Below are 17,566 nucleotides of genomic sequence, written 5' to 3' on the forward strand. Positions count from 1 at the left end.
CATTCATCCATCTATCATATCAAATTATATATATATATAATACTATATAATACTATATAATCTAAATGCCCTATCATATATTTCTAAAACTTCATTTTCAACCAAGCATAAAAAGGTTTCCATTGCTCAATTTGTGTCGGTTTTTGTTGGTGATCCAAAATTTCTGAAAGTCTGTCAATTTCCACCACATTCATTATTTTCTTTCTATTCTTCCTCACTCTCCATGGAACATATCTCAAAATTTTAACTTTATTGTCATCCACTATCCATTCCTTTTCCTGTGAGGCCTTCAGTAATTTATCTCTGTAAAAGGTCCTGATGAATTTCACATAAGTTTCTTTTGGTAATTCGTGTTTTCTCAGATAAAAAGTGCTCACTCTTCTCACTGGATCCAGTTCTTTAAATATCTCCCTTCTATCAGGATGTATCAGTCCCTTCTAATATTAATCTGGCAATCTGTATCTTCTCCTTTCTCTTCTGGTATATTTTGTATCCTCACCCTTTGGACTTTCGCTGTATATCCTATCCACACTTTCCTGGGAGTAAACTCCATTGACTACAATGGGACTTACTTCTGAGTAGAAGGGTTGGGCTGGGCTCTAATGCTAATAACCCCAATGCAAAGGCTTAAAGGTGCTTCATAATGACGTAGCCAAAGAAGAGCAACATAAAAATGCTTGTAAACAAAGGAATAAATGGAGGTTATTTCCTCCTCCTCCTCTCCCCAAAGTACATGTCAGCCTGAAGGCCACACTGGAGGGGCACAGTTGCCATGGCACTCCAGGAGCCACTCACTTCCGGGCAAAAGTTGCTATCGTTTCTGCTCAAGCTGTGGAATCTTCCGCAGCCAAAGAGATAGCACGTTGCGCACAACTAGAAATTCCGGCTCCAGTTAGTCTCCCCCAGGGGGAAAGTGGTGGAAGAGCAAAGAATCGGTGAAGGAAAGAAAGCAACGCAGAAGGAGCTGCACTGCTTGGAGAGAAGGACACAGTGCTGAGTATTTTGTGACTTTTAAGAGTTTGGAGCCCATTTCCCCCCCCCCTAAGGGAAAATTTGAATTGTTGAGGTTAAGAACCCAATCCTATGCATGTCTACTCAGAAGTAAGACCTATTGTAGTCAATGGGGCTTGCTCCCAGGAAAGTGTGGATAGGATTGCAGCCTCACAGCCCAACCTATGCCTGTCTACTCAGGCCCATTATAGTCAATGGGGCTTACTCCCAGGAAAGTGTGGGTGGGATTGCAGCCTCACAGCCCAACCTATGTCCGTCTACTCAGAAGTCAGGCCCATTGTAGTCAATGGGGCTTACTCCCAGGAAAGTGTGGATAGGATTGCAACCCAAGTCGATTAGGTCTTCTTTTGGGGGGTGAAAGCCACAATGCTTTCCAAAACGCTACAGCTGAAGTCCTGCCAGCCTGCACTTGTGAGCTTTCTGCACAGATGAACGAGGTAGGAATTCATCAGGTGAAGCCGTCCTCTTCTCTGCTTGTCAAGTGGGATTTAAAAGCACAGAAGAAGCTCTTGAGCTTACATTTTGCTGGGGTGGAGCAGTGTGATTTCTAAGCCCTGCGACGAAAGGGGCTCCATCCCAGACTCTTGCCCCGCACATGGAGGATCCCGCTGAGCATCATCGGAAACGGGAAGTCGCTGTAGAGAACTGTATCCCTTAGTTTCAGCCAGGGTTGACGCGTGCGCAGTGGGGAAACTCAGCATTTGTCTGCTGAGGTGAGAGTGGAGGAGGTTAGCTGTAGTGCCAGACCCCTGTGTCGTGCCTACCAGCTGCCGCCCCCCCCCCCGCAAGAGGGGACCCAGGCGTTCGGGCACTGCTCTCCGCTCCCTCCCAGTTATCAGGGGACTGGGTGGGTGCTTGCTCCAAGCTCTCCCCACCTTCTCTGTCCTCTCTGCTTCCTCCTTCCAGAATGGAGTCTGGCACTGCACTGCCTGCTTCCCCAGCCCTGCACTTCTGTCCCCTTCCAAGCCAAAGCCGGGGGTGGCGCCAAAAGGGGTGGGTGTCATGAAGTCTTCCTCCCTTCAAAGCTCCCTGGCTGGAAGTTGCCACCCTGCCAGGGCATTCTCCTCCTGGAGCAGGGTGCAGAATGTGCATGTGTACATGTGCAGTGCCATTCATATTGCCCTACTTTTGTTAAAAGTTCCTTCCAGAGGAGGGAGCTTTCTGCATCTGCTCTAGCGCAGTGTACCTCAACCAGTGAGTGGTGTTTGTACCACTGGTGGTATTTGAGGTGGTATCCACTGGTACTTGTGGGACTCCCCCAGACCACTGCCACCTGGCAGCAAGTCCAGCAGTACAGTGCAACAAGAGGCAGTAGGAGGACCTACCTACTTAGTGGGCAGATCTCCAGCATGTGCTTTGTGCAAACTCAAAGACCTCTCCTCTGCCCTGTGCCTCTGACCGGCGTTTGTTGCATTGTATCTGGCTTCCCAATCCAGAAGCAACTGGTGATGATGTCATTGCCAGTTATTTCCAGAAGTACTTTCAATAGGTGGACGATGCAGAGTGGTACAGCGGGGGACAAACGTTGAGAAACACTGCTCTTGGATGATCTGTGCATTCATTTCATTTTTTATGTTTTTTTCTGCACATGATCAGAAACACTGACCATTTATAAAGGTTCTACTCAGAGTAAAGTCTTTTTGCACATGCTTTTTGATGTGGTAATCCTATTTGGGACTTTTTCTAACTCCCCTTAGCCCTTTTACATTTTTATTCTCTATCTTTCCACCTCCATCCCTACTCTGACTTCAATCTTAGTTCCCATTCCTGTGCGTGAAACTGACTGTTCCATCTTTTTCTTCTTTCAGACTGGTACTTTTAGAGAAGTTCAGTGGATGATTGCACAGCACAGCGCATCCAGATATGTCATCTTTGGTGAGTTCTCATTACATTTGGGGTTCAGATGAAGAGTTCACTGATGTGTAAGCTTATCTAGTTCTGGTTCCCTTCCCTTTCTGTGGGTCCCTATTGCTGCTTTTCAGTTAAGTCAGTGGCACCCAGAGTGATGACCACGGTCCTACAAAAATGCGGTCCCTGTCCAGACCACAGCTTTTTGTTCTGCCTCCACACAGCTGCTGCTCTTGGCACTAGGGCGCTCTGGGAAGTTGTATCTGTTGCCTGGCATCCCAGAAGGCTGCGCGACAGGACATCCAGGCAGATGCAACCGTCCAGAGTGTCCTGGTGCCAAGAGCAGCAGCTGTGTGGAGGCAGAACAAAAAGCTGTGGTCTGGACAGGACAACCATTATATAAATACTTTTTTCAACAAAAAAAGTCCACAAAGCAATTTATGTAGCAAAATCAGTGAAAAGATTACACAAGTTCCAAATTCCACAAAGTTCCAGTTCTAAATTACACAATTGAAAAGAGATACCAGCAAACAGCCACTAGAAGACAGTATGCTGGGGTAAAGAGGAACAGTTGCTCTATTCCTACTAAATAAGAGAGCCACTACTCAGAAAGAATCCTCTTCACCCAGTTAGCAGGCATGTGCTGTCTTTTCCAGATTCCTGACCCAATGCCACACTCCATCTTCTAGCAAGTGTTGTGATGTTGTAGGGTAAACCCCTGTTCCTTGTCAAAATGATGTTTCCAGCTGTCTGGCAGAGTGCTAATGTCCATCTACACCCAGACTGGAACTAACTCTGTCTCCCCTTCTCCATGCCATGCCCCTAGTTGGAAGGTGATTGAAGAGTGTGTGCAGTTCCCTTGAAACTGCTCCAAAGTTTTTCATTTCCTTGATTTCCAAAGATGCCATACCTGACTTTGCAGTTTGGGGAGGGCGGTGGCTGTCACTAAGGTGACATTGTGTTGCACCCTAATTCTTTTTTAGATTTTTTATCTTATTATTATAATTGCTGTCTGTAGTTTATGTATAGCAAAGCAAAGCTTACCATTCAGCAGAATCATCCACTCTGTTTAAAATTAACATAATTCTTGCAATCTGTGCTGAACATTTTGCCTTCTAGAGCTGTTGTGGGAAAGCTTGACCAGTGCTCTTCTTTTAGTTGCTTTTTTACCTATTGTTGTTTTTGTAGGGGACCACCAGCCAGACAGGTACTGAATATGTGGTTCGTGTTCCCAAGTAAGTACTTCTCTATTTTTACTTCGTTGTCTTAAATCACATTTGGTAATATTTCTGCTTTCAGCTAAGCAAGCATGACTTAGTACCATCTAGACTGCAGGGATGCTTAGTACTGCAGGGATGCTTACTGCAGGGATGCTGTAAGCCATCTAGGTTTACAGGTTACAAGCCATGATGTGTATATGCAACCTCCTGGTTTTAGAAATGGGCTATGTCAGAATGCCAGATGCAAGGGAGGGCACCAGGATTCAGGTCTGTTGTTATCTGGTGTGCTCCCTGGGGCATTTGGTGGGCCACTATGAGATACAGGAAGCTGGACTAGATGGGCCTATGGCCTGATCCAGCAGGGCTGCTCTTATGTTCTTATGTAATGAAATATCTGGAAAAGTGTTGCTTGCTTCTATTAGGGTTCTTGGCCAGGATGTATTTCAATGTTAGCCTCATGCTCCACAAGCCGAGTTTAGATAGAATGAAACCCTGAGACCCAGTCCCTTGAGCCAAGGTCATTGTTAGCATCAATTTTTCCAATGTTGGGACAGATTCCCCCTTTAGGGGAGACACAAGGTACTTGGAAGAGGATCATGAAGTGCCAGAGAGGGAGATGATCATGCAGCAGGCAGAAGTAGAGGTTTCTAGGCTTCAGCCTAGAAAAGAAATGCCTGAGGGGGGACATGATTGAGACATACAAAATTATGCATGGGAAGGATAAAGTGGATAGAGAGATGCTCTTTACACTCACACATAACACCAGAACCAGGGGACATCCACTAAAATTGAGTGTTGGGAGAGTTAGGACAGACAAAAGAAAATATTTCTTTACTCAGCATGTGGTCGGTCTGTGGAACTCCTTGCCACAGGATGTGGTGACGGCATCTGGCCTGGATGCCTTTAAAAAGGTATTGGACAAGTTTCTGGAGGAAAAATCCATTATGGGTTACAAGCCATGATGTGTATGTGCAACCTCCTGATTTTAGAAATGGGCTATGTTACATGCAAGAGAAGGCACCAGGATGTAGGTCTCTTGTTATCAGGTGTGCTCCCTGGGGCATTTGGTGGGGCCGCTGTGAGATACAGGAAGCTGGACTAGATGGGCCTATGGCCTGATCCAGTGCGGCTCTTCTTACGAGGTGCTTTGCTCCCAGCAGTAGAGATTTAGCATAGCAGCTTCCAAATCTGCTTTGCTAATCGTAGAAGCTGCAGAATGTCAGGGAACATACCTTCTCTCACTTTAACCTGTATGCTGAAATACCTACCTGCCTCATCACTCTCTGCAGGCAGCAGCACGATGGGTTTCTGCTTTAGGCCAGAGAAGGGCAACTCCCTCAAAGCGTGGAGTGTTCTGATGTTGCTCAACATGTGGTGGTTCTCAGCCCTGATTTGACTTTTTTCTTGCTTTCTCTCTTCATAGAAACACCTCCAAAAAATACAACATTATGGCTTTCAATGCCGCGGACAAGGTCAACTTTGCCACTTGGCATCAGGTAGGTCCCTTGGAATCCACTCTTTGTACAAGAAGGCACTTAGCATGCAGTGGGGTCGCTACTCTTGGAAGTATAAAGGAGCAGGAAACAAATGGCTCCCTTGCACCCCTCCCACTTTACAGAGATAGTGTGATATTCTCTCCTGCTGCTTCCTAGGCAAAGATGGAACGAGATCTTAGCAATAAGAAGATCTACCAAGAAGAAGAGATGCCTGAGTCAGGAGCTGGCAGTGAGTTCAACCGTAAACTGCGTGAGGAGGCACGGCGCAAAAAATACGGCATTGTCCTGAAGGAATTCAAAGCTGAAGACCAGCCCTGGATCCTGAAAGTCAATGGCAAAGCTGGGCGCAAGTGAGCAGTTGTTGATGCCCTTTGTCAGATGGGGGCTGTTATTGCTGGTTTGTCTGCTTTTCTCAAGGGGTCCAGCTTTGTTTGATGGGCAGTGGAACAACTGATAGTACTATGCATGTCTACTCATAAGTAAGCCCCATTGTGTTAAATTGGGCTTACTCACAAGTAAATGTGCATAGGATTGCAGCCTCAGTCTTACTCAAGCAGTCTTGAAAGCAAGGGGCAGTGAGTCAATGAAAGAGCATCTGATTTGTAGGCAGAAGGTCCCAGGTTCAATCCCCAGTATCTCCAGATAGGGCAGGCAGAACCCTGGAGAGCTGTTGTCAGTCTGTGCTGACAGTATTGACCATGATGAATCAGTGGTCTAATTCAGTGTAAGGCAGCTTCTTATGTTCCTAGCTTTAAAAAATCCCATGTTTTGCAACCCAAAAACTCAGATTCTATATCTGGAATATTAGACAAATTTCTATAAATGGTAGTATTCTCAACCAGTTAAAGAATTTAAAGTTTATTCATGCTATTAAGATCTGTGTTGCAGTTGCCTGCTGGAGGGCTTTCTGTAGCCTACAGAGGCAGTATGCATCCGCCTGCGGCCTCTGTGGGCTTCAGAATGGCCCATAGAGCCAAGAAAAGTGTTGGAAGTCACAAGTGACATTTTTATGCCCTTTAAGGCATTCTGAGCGCCCCCCCCCCCCGGCTTCACTGAGCCTATTCAGTTTGTATGCTTTGTTCTGGCTCCAAAGGTGAGGAAAAGGTTGCAAAACATACTCCTTTGTATATCTATTCTCTGGAACAGGGGTCTCCAAAGGCTGGAGTTGGTCAGGTATAGAAAAGAGGATAGATTAGTTTATACATAGCTAAAAATTTGCACAATAGCAGAAGAGTGTTTGAATTCGTGCAGCTATGGGGCTGTTTGTTGTCTCTCACTCTCAGTGACAGCAACTGGCCCAACAATTGCTTCATCTGGCCTGTTTAAAACTACTGAGTGCTGCGAATTGAATCTCACCCTGTAACATTTTTGAAGCTACCATCTGTTTTGCTTTTTGTTTTTGGCTCAGATTCAAGGGTGTGAAGAAGGGTGGTGTGACAGAAAACACCTCCTACTACATCTTCACACAGTGTCCAGATGGTGCTTTTGAAGCCTTCCCTGTCAACAATTGGTACAACTTTACGCCCATTGCCAAGCACCGCACGCTGACTGCAGAGGAAGCAGAGGAGGAGTGGGAGCGGTAAGTGCACAAGGTTTCATCTTAAGCAAGGTATATCACACAGTGGTCTGCGAGTCTGAGAATTTATTTACTGTACTTCTACCCTGATTTTCTCTCCAAAGGGACCCAAGACAGCTTACAAAAATTTCAAGAATTACAAAGCACATAAAATCACAGTTAAAAACAAAATTCATACATTAAAACCCTTCCCAATTAAGAACATTTTAAAACAGCAATAAAACATTAATACAATTAATACATTGATACAATAATACATTAATACAAGAATAAGAGCAGCAGCAATCTTATAAAAACCCTAAGCTTGTAAAAGCCAAATGTTAAAAAAGCAGAGTACTCAAAAGTCTTGTTTATAAAGAAATGTCTTCAGACCTTGCTGGAAGGTTTCCAGGGAGGGAGTAGTTTGTGAATCAAGAGGGAGGTTTTCCATAAACATTGGTGCCACTGCTGAGGAGGCCCTATTTTTCGCTGCCACCCCTCACACCTCCCTGGGCAGCAGTCGCAACGACCCAGTTTGAAATACCACTGGACTACCTCAACATGCTGCAAGCATATCTATGCAGATTTGTGGTGCAGCCCCATTTGGATGACTGTGTACCATTCTGTTCCCCAGGATATTGTACAGCTTGAAAAGGTGTAGCCCAGAGAATCAGTAGGTTGGAGTACCTGCTCCATGAGGAAGGGCTGCAACGTTTGAGGCTTTTTAGTTTAGCAGAAAAGTGACTTAAGCAGGGAGCACATGGTAAGGGTTTCTAAAATTGTGCATGATGTGGAGAAAGTAGGTAAAGAGAAGTCAGTCCATCTGCTTCATAGCACCTAAACCCACAGGGTTGTCCAATGAAACAGAAGAGATACCTTCAACAGATAGAAGAGTACTTCAAAAGTAAGTAAGTTCACATGGAGCACAATTAACCTGTGGAAGTTGCTGCCTAAGGGTGTGGCAATAGCCTGGAGGGGACAAGACCAATTCACTGAGGATAAATCAGTCAGTTACTGCTCACTATAATGGTGAGGTGCCACCCCCAGGTACCAAGGTAGGATGCTGGTAAGCAACAGCAGAGAGGTGCTACTCTTCTCAAGTTCTGCTTGTGGGGAAACAAGGTTCTGGGTTTTGGGGTCCTTTGGCCTGATCCAGCAAGCTGCTCTTATATTCTTTTAAGCAGTTAACAGTACAGGTCCAGCCTTGTTATACATGGATTTGACTCAACACGAATGGCCACTGCAAATGGGAAGGAATGTGCTGATCCCTGGAGAAGGGGAAAAATGCACCCCTTTAAAATCATAGTTTAAAAAACCACTTTTCTTGTTGTAGAGAGAGACAGTCATGCAAGCCATTACAGGTATAACCTAACCATCCATAGATTTTTCTCTCTCAATGCAATGAGAAATCTGGATCAACCTGACTTTCTTCCTTGCAGGCGGAACAAAGTTTTGAACCATTTCAGTATCATGCAGCAGCGACGGCTGAAGGACCAAGGCGATGAAGAAGAGGAGGAGAAGGAGAAAAAAAACAAAAAAAAAGGGAGTGATCTCAAAATCCATGACCTGGAGGATGAGCTGGAGATGAGCTCAGACGAAAGCGAGCTAAGCGATGCTGGTGCGAGGGGGTTGAGACCAGGGAGGGTGACTCTGTATTGGATCCCTTGTGCCCCCCGCCAGGAGGCTTCAGCTCACTGTGCTATGCTGTGCTCACTCTCAATCCTACTATGTGACTGAGCCATCCAACAGGGGCAGAGATCCTTTCAGAAGAAGTGGGTGTTTGGTAGAAGCAAGCCCCACACACAGCCCTTGGTTTTTGCATCTAACATTGCCAAACTCTGTGCCTCGGCAAGGAATGATCCCTGTGCTGTGGAGGAGGGGGCCGTGGACCTCCTTTGACCACTACACGAAGTCTTTAATCTGTTAAAGCTATTTATGGTAGTGGCCTTCATTACGTCAGGTAGCAGAGAGTTCCATGTGTTTCATGCTCTTTGTTTTCCTTCTGCATGAATGCAATTTGTTGCTGTCAGTTTCACTGGACAGTCTCATGACTTCTGCCTTTTCAGAGAGTGAATAACTTTGCCTGTTGTTCTTAAGGTGAGAAGCCAGCCAAACCCAAGAAGAAAGCCCCTCTGACCAAGAAAAAGAAGAAGAAGAAGGGATCTGATGATGAAGCCTTTGAGGACAGTGATGATGGGGACTTTGAGGGCCAAGAGGTGGATTACATGTCTGACGGATCTAGGTGGGTACCATAGTGGACAGAAACATTTCTCCCCAGTTGGGACAACAGTTGCCTGGCTGACAACTGTGCATTTCATCCATGTGCTCCTGGTACATGTCCTATTTTGTCCCCAGTGAGACCAGTTACATTCTCTACCACCACCTTATGTTGCCTCTGTATGTCGTGTGTCTCACATTGGGGGCTTCTCTTTGTCTTCTTACAGTAGCTCGCTAGAGGAAGCAGTGGGCAAGCCCAAAACCACCAAAGAGGAAGACATCCCAAAAGGTATGTAGTTGAGCAGAAAAAGCTTCCCTTGTACAAGTGAAAACATCCTAGAATCACAGTAACAACACAACTAAGAGTGCACTTAAGTTTTGGTGGGCTTTACCCATTGGCCCTGATGGTTTTTTTCTCTTTTTCCTTTATAGATGCATGGTTGCACTTGGTATCTTGTTGTTAGTTGGCAATTCCTATGTATTTGGATCTTGTTTCTGTCTTCTGTAGCAATCTAGGGAAGTACTTCTCAAAGTGTGGTCCACAGACCAGTTGCCACACTAACCATCAGCTGCTGGTCCACAGCATGTCTCCTGGCATTTCCTTCTTTTGGCTTCTTAAATTCTACCAAGGCTTATTGCATGACTTAGAACCTCTCACAAGGCCTGGCATGCATCTGAGAAGCCTGAAGAAGGAAGCAGGAAAGATCAGGTAAGTCTACATGCTGTGCACCAGCACAGGTCTGGAGTACATCTACATTATAAATGTCTGTGGGTTTAATACCAGTAAGTGTCATGGCTTCCCCCCCCCCCCAAATCCTGGGAATTGTCATTTTGTGAGGGCAGAGGATTCCCTTTTTCTTTTTTCCTTTTTTATTTTAATAAAAGCAAATAAAATTAAAAAGTAAAGAGATATTGCAAGTTGTGTGGCAAGTGCAGAGATCTCGAACTACACTTCTTTGTTCTACTGCAAAATCATACAAAATATTAGCTATCAAATCTTAAACAGTCTACTACTTATTAAAAAGTACATTTTCAAAACAAAAGGAAAAATGAGAAAAACATAAAAATTAAATCCAATCTACTCATCAAATCCATAGGTTATTTGGCCCATTTTTTCCTCAATGCATAGGAAGTCCATTAATGGTTTCCAATGGTTCATAAAAGTTTTTACTGACTTATCTTTAAGAAGAATTGTAAGTTTATCCATTTCTGCCAAAGCCAATACCTTTAGCTACCATACTTCCAGTGCAGCTATCTCTGGAATTTTCCAGTATTTGACATACAATGTTCTTACCACAGTTGTCATATATAAAAACATAATTTCATAGTCTTTGTGAATCAAATCATCCAATACTCCCAACAAAAAAGCTTCTGGTTTCATTTGTAAATGTACCTTAGATATCAACTGCATTTGCTGGGGTATCAAAGTCCAATATTTTTTCACTTTTGTACAGGTCCACCACATATGATAAAACGTCTTTTACACTTCCAACATCTATTTGGTACATTTTCATACATTTTTGCCAATTTACCTGGAGTCAAATACCATCTATACCTTATTTTCTAAAAGTTCTCTTTAAGGTTTACATTCAGTGTAAATTTTAATCTTTTAATCCACAAGCTCTCCCATTGCTTCATTTCATGACCAACATTTCTCACCCATTATATACTCCTTAACCTGTTCCTCTTCTGTCTCATATAAGTAATAACTTATACATTTTTGTAATGGCTTGTTCTTTTACCTGACATAGTTAACTCTGCAATAGAGACATACAATTTTCAAAACCATACATTTTCTTATCCATTTGGAATCTCTCCAAAAGCTGTATATATTGAAACCATTGACAACTGAATCCTTCCCCTGAAAGCTCCTCTCTTGTCTCCATCCTATATTCAGTTTGTGTGAAAATTATTCTATTTCCATATGATAACCAAGTTTCTGTAGAAGAGGATTCTCTTGTTAGATTTCTAGTGCACGCATTCTCTCCTCCACCTTCCTGTCCTGAACTTCACGTCAGGAAAGGGAATGTGAAAACTAGTGTATGGTAACAGGATAGATAACACCACTAATTATCTGTTCACACACATACCTAGACTTCCCAATGCCCTCATGTATATAATTCAGCTATTGTCTTTATTGCTTTGAATGGATAGCAATAGACAGGCAGGCCCAGTTACCTGATTGGTTTTCATTTTAGTGAGCTGTGGCAAAGGGAAAAGTGCTGACCCTTTTTCTTTCGTTGCCAAGAACAGCCACACCATGGACTTTTTCTGCCCCCAACGGCTCTGCATATGTTCCTGTGTCTACTCCTTTCTATTGGCAAGGTCTAGAGGGATCATTTGGTGTAAGAAAAATCGACACAGACCTACTTCCTCCAGTCCCATTGCTTTGCAGGTATAGATGAAGCAAGTGAGAGTAGTGAAGAGAGTGAGGAAGAGAAGCCTGTGGAGGAGAAGGAAGAGGAAGAAGAGGAGAAGAAGGTCCCCACTCCACAGGAAAAGAAGAAAAAGAAAGGTGAGGATGCTTAGGGTAACAGAGCTGCATAGGAGGGACATGGGAAGGGGAAACTATGTGTTATAAGTTCACCAAAGTACAGAATATGGTTTCTGACACAGAATTCAGTTTCTTAAGAATCTCAGTTTTCATTAAAAATTTTTTTTAAAGATTCTATCCCTTCTGGTTGCAGAACCAGTTTTGAGTGGCTTTGTGTGAACAGTGTCTGCTAGAAATAGGACTGAGTGCGTTTTACAACAGCTAGCTTTCCCCCATGATTACGAACAGCAGAGTAAGAGGTCACACATACAGTGGTGCCTCGCATAACGGAGTTAATCCGTTCCGCAAATCCTTTCGTTATGCGAAATTTTCATTGTGCGAATCACGTTTTCCCATAGGAATGCATTGAAATCTAATTAATGCGTTCCTATGGGCAAAAAAGGTCAAAACGAAGTCAAATTTGGTTTACAAAGTGTTTATTATGTGCTCTTTAAAGGCATACATACTGTAAAGAGGATTTCTAAAATTTGAAGCATACACAAAATTTTTAATTTTTAAAAAATTCGTTATGCGAAGCACGGACCTAAAAAGTTTTCGTTATGTGAAGCACGGACCTAAAAAATTTATGCGAAGCACGGCCAGAAATTTCCGTTATGCGAGTTACCAAACTCAATCGAAAAACTCTTTCGTTATGCGAGTTTTTCGCTGCGCGGGGCATTCGTTATGCGAGGCACCACTATACTTTGCATACATTTACACAGGTTGCAGAATTCAGCTTTCTTTGGTGCAGGATTTCAATTCTCCTAGTATGTACAGCGCTGGCCCACTAGAGTGAGTCACCAGCACCACATCTAATTAACTAATTAATGCCCAGTGGCATTAGGAGTTTGGGTGTCACAGTGCTGTCTGACCGAATCACCTTGAAGAGAAGCTGGTGCTTATGTGAGGGCTAATGGCAATGTATTGCCCCTGGGATGAGCCCTGACAAGGCTTTGGTGGATTTGTCCTCCAAGGCAGATTTATTCATGTGTAATTTTCTGTGAGTGATTTTCTGAACCTACCATGAAGGCAGCAATGCCCAATCTGATGTATAAGTTGTTTTGCAGACACCAGTGATGAATCTGAGACATCTGAGGATAGTGATATTGACAGTGAAGCATCTTCAGCACTCTTCATGACGGTAATCCCAAATGAAGTTAGTTGCAGTGGGGAGTTACAAAGGGCTTGGCTCCTGGGTGGAGATCCACTTTTGTTTCCAGTGCAGGCCTGGCTTCTAGATGCAGTAGAATGGACTGTGGAGTTGCAGGGTGGGCATCACATTTTTTGTAATGCTCTCCTTTGTTAAAAACTCCTGGCAAGTAGAAAACCAGCATAGTAAGAAGCAGGCTGAGCCCTTACCCTTCTTCCCAAGGTGCTCATTTTTACTTGAAAAGAATTATTTTTATTCAAGATAACACTTTTAAAAAAGTGTATCCCCTGAGCTGCAGCCTGAAGTCAATTGACTCTGCCCCATCAAAGTTGTGCTTCTACTTCATGGGTATACCAAGCCTTCATTTCAAGGTGTGTTGTGTGATGCATTGACCATAGAGCTGAAATTCAAGTGCAGGTCACCTTGATCCAGGGCAGCACCAACAGAGCTTGTATTGCAGCTTATCTTGCTTAAAAGGTTCCCCTCTATAAATGTTGGAATGTATGTCTAGCCAGCATGGTCCAAATCCAGCTGTGAGTTGGAAACCTTGCATGCAAGCCTGGTGTGCATTGCTTCCAGCTCTAGTATTTTACTCTTCATATTGTGGAGAAAAATGTAGAAAAGTGAACTTTTTAAGGAAGGCTTTTTGGAAGGATCTGGGCAGACTGGAAGACTGCCATCTGCCCTGTTTCCTGTACCTGTCAATGAACATCTCTGATCCTACTTGCTATTGCCAACATCTCATGGGTCTCATCCCACCTTCTTCTCTACAATTATGGAAAATTGTCTTTGGGTTAAAGGGCAAGAAAGAATTAAAAATGAAGGAATTGTTTCATGGTAAGTCTACCATGAAAGTCTGTCTAGGGCAGACTTTCCACAGACAACAATGACTTGAGCAATGTTAGAACTTTTGTTTGTGCTGAACATATTGTCTGCAACCTCATTGACTCAGACGACCTAATACTGATGTGCTGTACATAGTTCTGCTTGTGGTGAATTTTTGGTAATTCAAAATCAAAGAAATCAAGAAAACAAGTCCACAAAAGCTTCTAGTCTGCCTGCCCTGCATTTTTATGTTTATGTGGGGAAGCAGAGAGGGGAAACTTATTTCTTTGCCTGGAGGTGACCCGGCAAGTAGTTGCGGGGGGGCGGGGGCTGTATCTGCAGATCCCATATCCATGGATTTATTTATCTGCCAATCAGGTCCACTCCCCCCATGGGTCCCCCTTGCTCTGGGGGGCAGGAGGCGTTCACCCATATCCGTAGTTTCATTTAACTGTGGGGTTTCTGTTCCAGAACCCCTGCAGATATGGGTGCACGTCTGTTTTTATAAACAGGAGTTAGGCAAGCCGGCTCCATGATGATTATGATTCTGCCTCTCCTTCCTTCACTGATTTGCTTCTGTGGGTTAGTTTGGAGCAGCAACCCCTCACATGAGGAGAAGTGGGGGCACATTGCTGCAGTCCTGAGTACCCAGCACACTGGCCCCCCACCTCAAATTTGTCCCAATTATGCAGTTTAAATGTTACATTATAGTAGCATGTGATTAGGGGGCCCATTCAGACATTCCAAGGCACAAGACCAGTGCTTTCAGGGGCTGAAGCAGCATGCCTCTGCTTCTTATTACACAGTGGGCTGCCACTTGGACTGTATCATCTGAACCTGCCCTGTAGTTGCTTTTACAGCATTAGCTGAATTTTAGAGGTGACTGGTTAACCTTGTGTTTCTTTTCTTCATGCTCAGTAAGCATTTTAGCCCAGATGCATAAGGTGCATTTTAGCCCAGGTGCAAAAGTACTATTTGAGAGTTAAACGGCACACTAGCTGAGTCTGCCTTCCTGCTTTCACAGAAAAAGAAGACCCCGCCCAAGAAGGAGCGAAAGGGCTCGGCCAGCAGCTCACAGGGGAACAGCCGCCCAGGGACACCCTCAGTTGATGCAGGCAGTACCTCATCCACGCTGCGGGCTGCAGCCAACAAACTGGAGCAAGGTTAGGTGGAGAATGGACATGCCACAGGATCTGACTTGTTCTGCCTTTTGGTCAGGGTTATGCATTCTGAAATTAGTATTTTCCTAAAAACTCTGTTCTTTTTTTGTTGTTTTTAAATAAAGCAAGTTTGCTGCTAAGGTGCAGCACTGTATACAAAGGGATCTAGTTTTCAATGAGCAAGAGCTCTGTGAATCTACAAAGCTACCTGTCCCACTCATATTCTCTTTGTGGTCTTTAGCCCTTCTCCGCTCCCGTTTTCGTATCCCCTCTGACTCCTGTCGGTGCCCCACCAGCAATTAAAAAAATATCCAAATCTTGTAGAAATTCCAATATTGGAGTAAGAAATTACTGTGTGCAAAATGCAGATGGAACCTTAGTATCTATGAGGGTTCAGTTCCTGAAACCAAAAGTGTGACTTGGAAGCCTCTAGGACACATTCTGAGGCACGCGGAGGCTGTGCACAACCTCCACGTTCCTCAGAACACCACCTTAAAAGGTACTTCCAGTTGTGTCTGGGAGGTACGGTGAGGCTCTCAGGCTGGGTTCCAAACCTGCAGTAAATCAAATCTGCAGGCTCTGAACCGGATGAGAAGGGCCTACTGTAAGCATATTTGCATATGTATTTGCCTCCTTAGGGTGAACTTTCTAGCAGCTCTGGCACTGAATTGAATTGCATGTTTATGAAAACTGGGCATAGGAAGAAAACGGGTACATTAATTTTCCTCAGCCACCCTCATTCATTCATGCATCTGTAGTCCTTTTCTTGGTTTCACCTGCCAGGGAAGAAAGGGTTTGGAGTTCTGAAGTAGGCTGATTTGTTTTCCTGAAACAGGTAAGCGGCAGGCAGGATCCAGTGAACTTCCTGCAGCTAAGAGGCTGAAGTTGGATGCCGGACCCCAGGCTACCACAGCCTCCGGGAAATCCACTCCCCAGCCACAATCGGGCAAGTCAACTCCTAGCAGTGGGTAAGTACATGAATCCTGCAACTTTGTGCTTGACCAAATAATGGACATCTGCCTTGAGTAGAGACGAGGAATATGAAAGTGTGGGGATCCTTGCAGTAACTTGAGCTCCTTTCCATGTACTTTGAAAAAATATTATTTGAGCACTTAAAAATGCAAATGTATCTAGTGTAGTATAGTGATAAAGAATAGAATAGAACCTGATTCCCTCTCACCATGAGCTTGCTGGTTAGCTGCCTTAGCCAAGCCACTATCTCGTTCAATCTCATCCTCCATCTTTAATATGTGGTTAATAAGTGCCCTATCATAAAAAGCTGTTGCATTATTCCAAGAATCTATGTGAAGTGCTTTGAGCTATTTTAAATAGTACTTCAGTGCTGTGTATTTTTAATTCTGGATCTGAGTTGCAGGGCATAAAAGTTCATTTTATACTTCCAAATCCTGAAGTAAGCATATGCAACATTTCAATTCAGAGAAGGAAATCAGCTCAATACTGGCATTGCCTTTTTGCACTGAGAACCAGCAGGAGAGGTACTCCCTTCTTTGTAGGGCTCTTTCTGTGCTTGTTACATAGTGCTGTAGATGCTAAATGGACCTGTCCTTTAACCTGCTTCCTTCCTTTGTAGTGATGTGCAACTGACAGAGGATGCCGTGCGCCGCTACTTGACCCGCAAGCCCATGACGACCAAGGATCTGCTGAAGAAGTTCCAGACCAAGAAGACGGGGCTGAGCAGTGAGCAGACCGTCAATGTGCTGGCCCAAATACTCAAGCGCCTCAACCCTGAGCGCAAGAACATCAATGACAAGATGCACTTCTTCCTCAAGGAATAAGGAATGTTGGTAGTCAGGGCATATTAAAACTGTCATTTGGCAACTACCATCCTACATGACAGCTCCAAGCCCCTTGCATTTAACCAGAAGCAATGGTGGTTAAAAGCAAGGACTATCTGGGCTGGTATTTGCAGCCTTTGGGGTCAGACGCCTCCTGAAGGGAATGAGCCATTGTCCTATCTTCACTCAGGTGTTGGCACTGTCTGTTTAAGGGGTATTGAGTGGGGAATACCTTCTCCTCCATGCAGAGGAATTCACAAATGAAACACTGCCATTTTTGGAATAAACAAGGGTGTCTTTTATGCTGTGTCTTCCCTGTGTTTACCACTGTGCTAGAATACCTTGGTGGGTAAACCAATGCCTTCATGATGAATCATTTGCAATCTGTTTCATTCTCTCCTTCCACTTTCCCTTCCCCACAACTGAAGAGGCTGGAAGATAGCATTAGTGAAACAGACTTTTACCAAGTCTTAGGCTGTATGCTCTGAACTGATTCCTCCTTTATGTTTGCCAGCGTTGTTTCTCTCAGCCCCAGACCATCCTGCTGTCAGTAATTTCTTCCCACTAGACATGGACTATTGTTTTCAGTCTGCCATGGAAGACTCTGGGATTTAGTGTTCTAGCTCTGAATTCCAAATTCTGAACTGTCTGGAATCAGTTATGCAAATTAGACAGAGTTGCATAAGCCTTACCTTTCATGTTCCTTACATTTTATAGTTGGATTATTTGTCTTTGAAAGCTGTTGTGTGAAATAG

The 17,566-nt window shown here is 44.1% G+C and overlaps 1 protein-coding gene across 3 annotated transcripts; it reads left to right on the plus strand.

The window, feature by feature from the left end:
* Positions 1 to 899: 899 nt before the first annotated feature.
* GTF2F1 (general transcription factor IIF subunit 1) lies at positions 900 to 17,113 on the plus strand. Of its 3 annotated transcripts, none has more exons than XM_066613368.1 (14): positions 900 to 997; positions 2,820 to 2,886; positions 4,048 to 4,094; positions 5,503 to 5,575; positions 5,732 to 5,925; positions 6,984 to 7,154; positions 8,570 to 8,748; positions 9,228 to 9,372; positions 9,575 to 9,636; positions 11,743 to 11,862; positions 12,948 to 13,021; positions 14,880 to 15,018; positions 15,851 to 15,983; positions 16,607 to 17,113. In XM_066613368.1, exons 2-14 carry the CDS (start codon positions 2,875 to 2,877, stop codon positions 16,809 to 16,811), a joined length of 1,554 nt encoding a protein of 517 aa, XP_066469465.1. In that variant the 5' UTR covers positions 900 to 997; positions 2,820 to 2,874; the 3' UTR covers positions 16,812 to 17,113. The 3 variants fall into 3 exon arrangements, with proteins under 3 accessions (XP_066469465.1, XP_066469467.1, XP_066469466.1); XM_066613370.1 differs by lacking the exon at positions 900 to 997 and adding an exon at positions 1,670 to 1,724; XM_066613369.1 differs by lacking the exon at positions 900 to 997 and adding an exon at positions 1,731 to 1,858.
* The last annotated feature ends 453 nt before the right edge of the window (positions 17,114 to 17,566 follow it).

Source organism: Tiliqua scincoides, chromosome 2 (genome assembly GCF_035046505.1).
Source record: "Tiliqua scincoides isolate rTilSci1 chromosome 2, rTilSci1.hap2, whole genome shotgun sequence".
Classification (NCBI taxonomy): Eukaryota; Metazoa; Chordata; class Lepidosauria; order Squamata; family Scincidae; genus Tiliqua; species Tiliqua scincoides.

Bases quoted from the DNA above. Each gene is read 5' to 3' on its own strand.
- GTF2F1 (XM_066613368.1), top strand. The intron at 5,576-5,731 runs GTAGGTCCCTTG...GCTGCTTCCTAG, and splicing joins ACTTTGCCACTTGGCATCAG to GCAAAGATGGAACGAGATCT. The intron at 5,926-6,983 runs GTGAGCAGTTGT...TTTTTGGCTCAG, and splicing joins AATGGCAAAGCTGGGCGCAA to ATTCAAGGGTGTGAAGAAGG.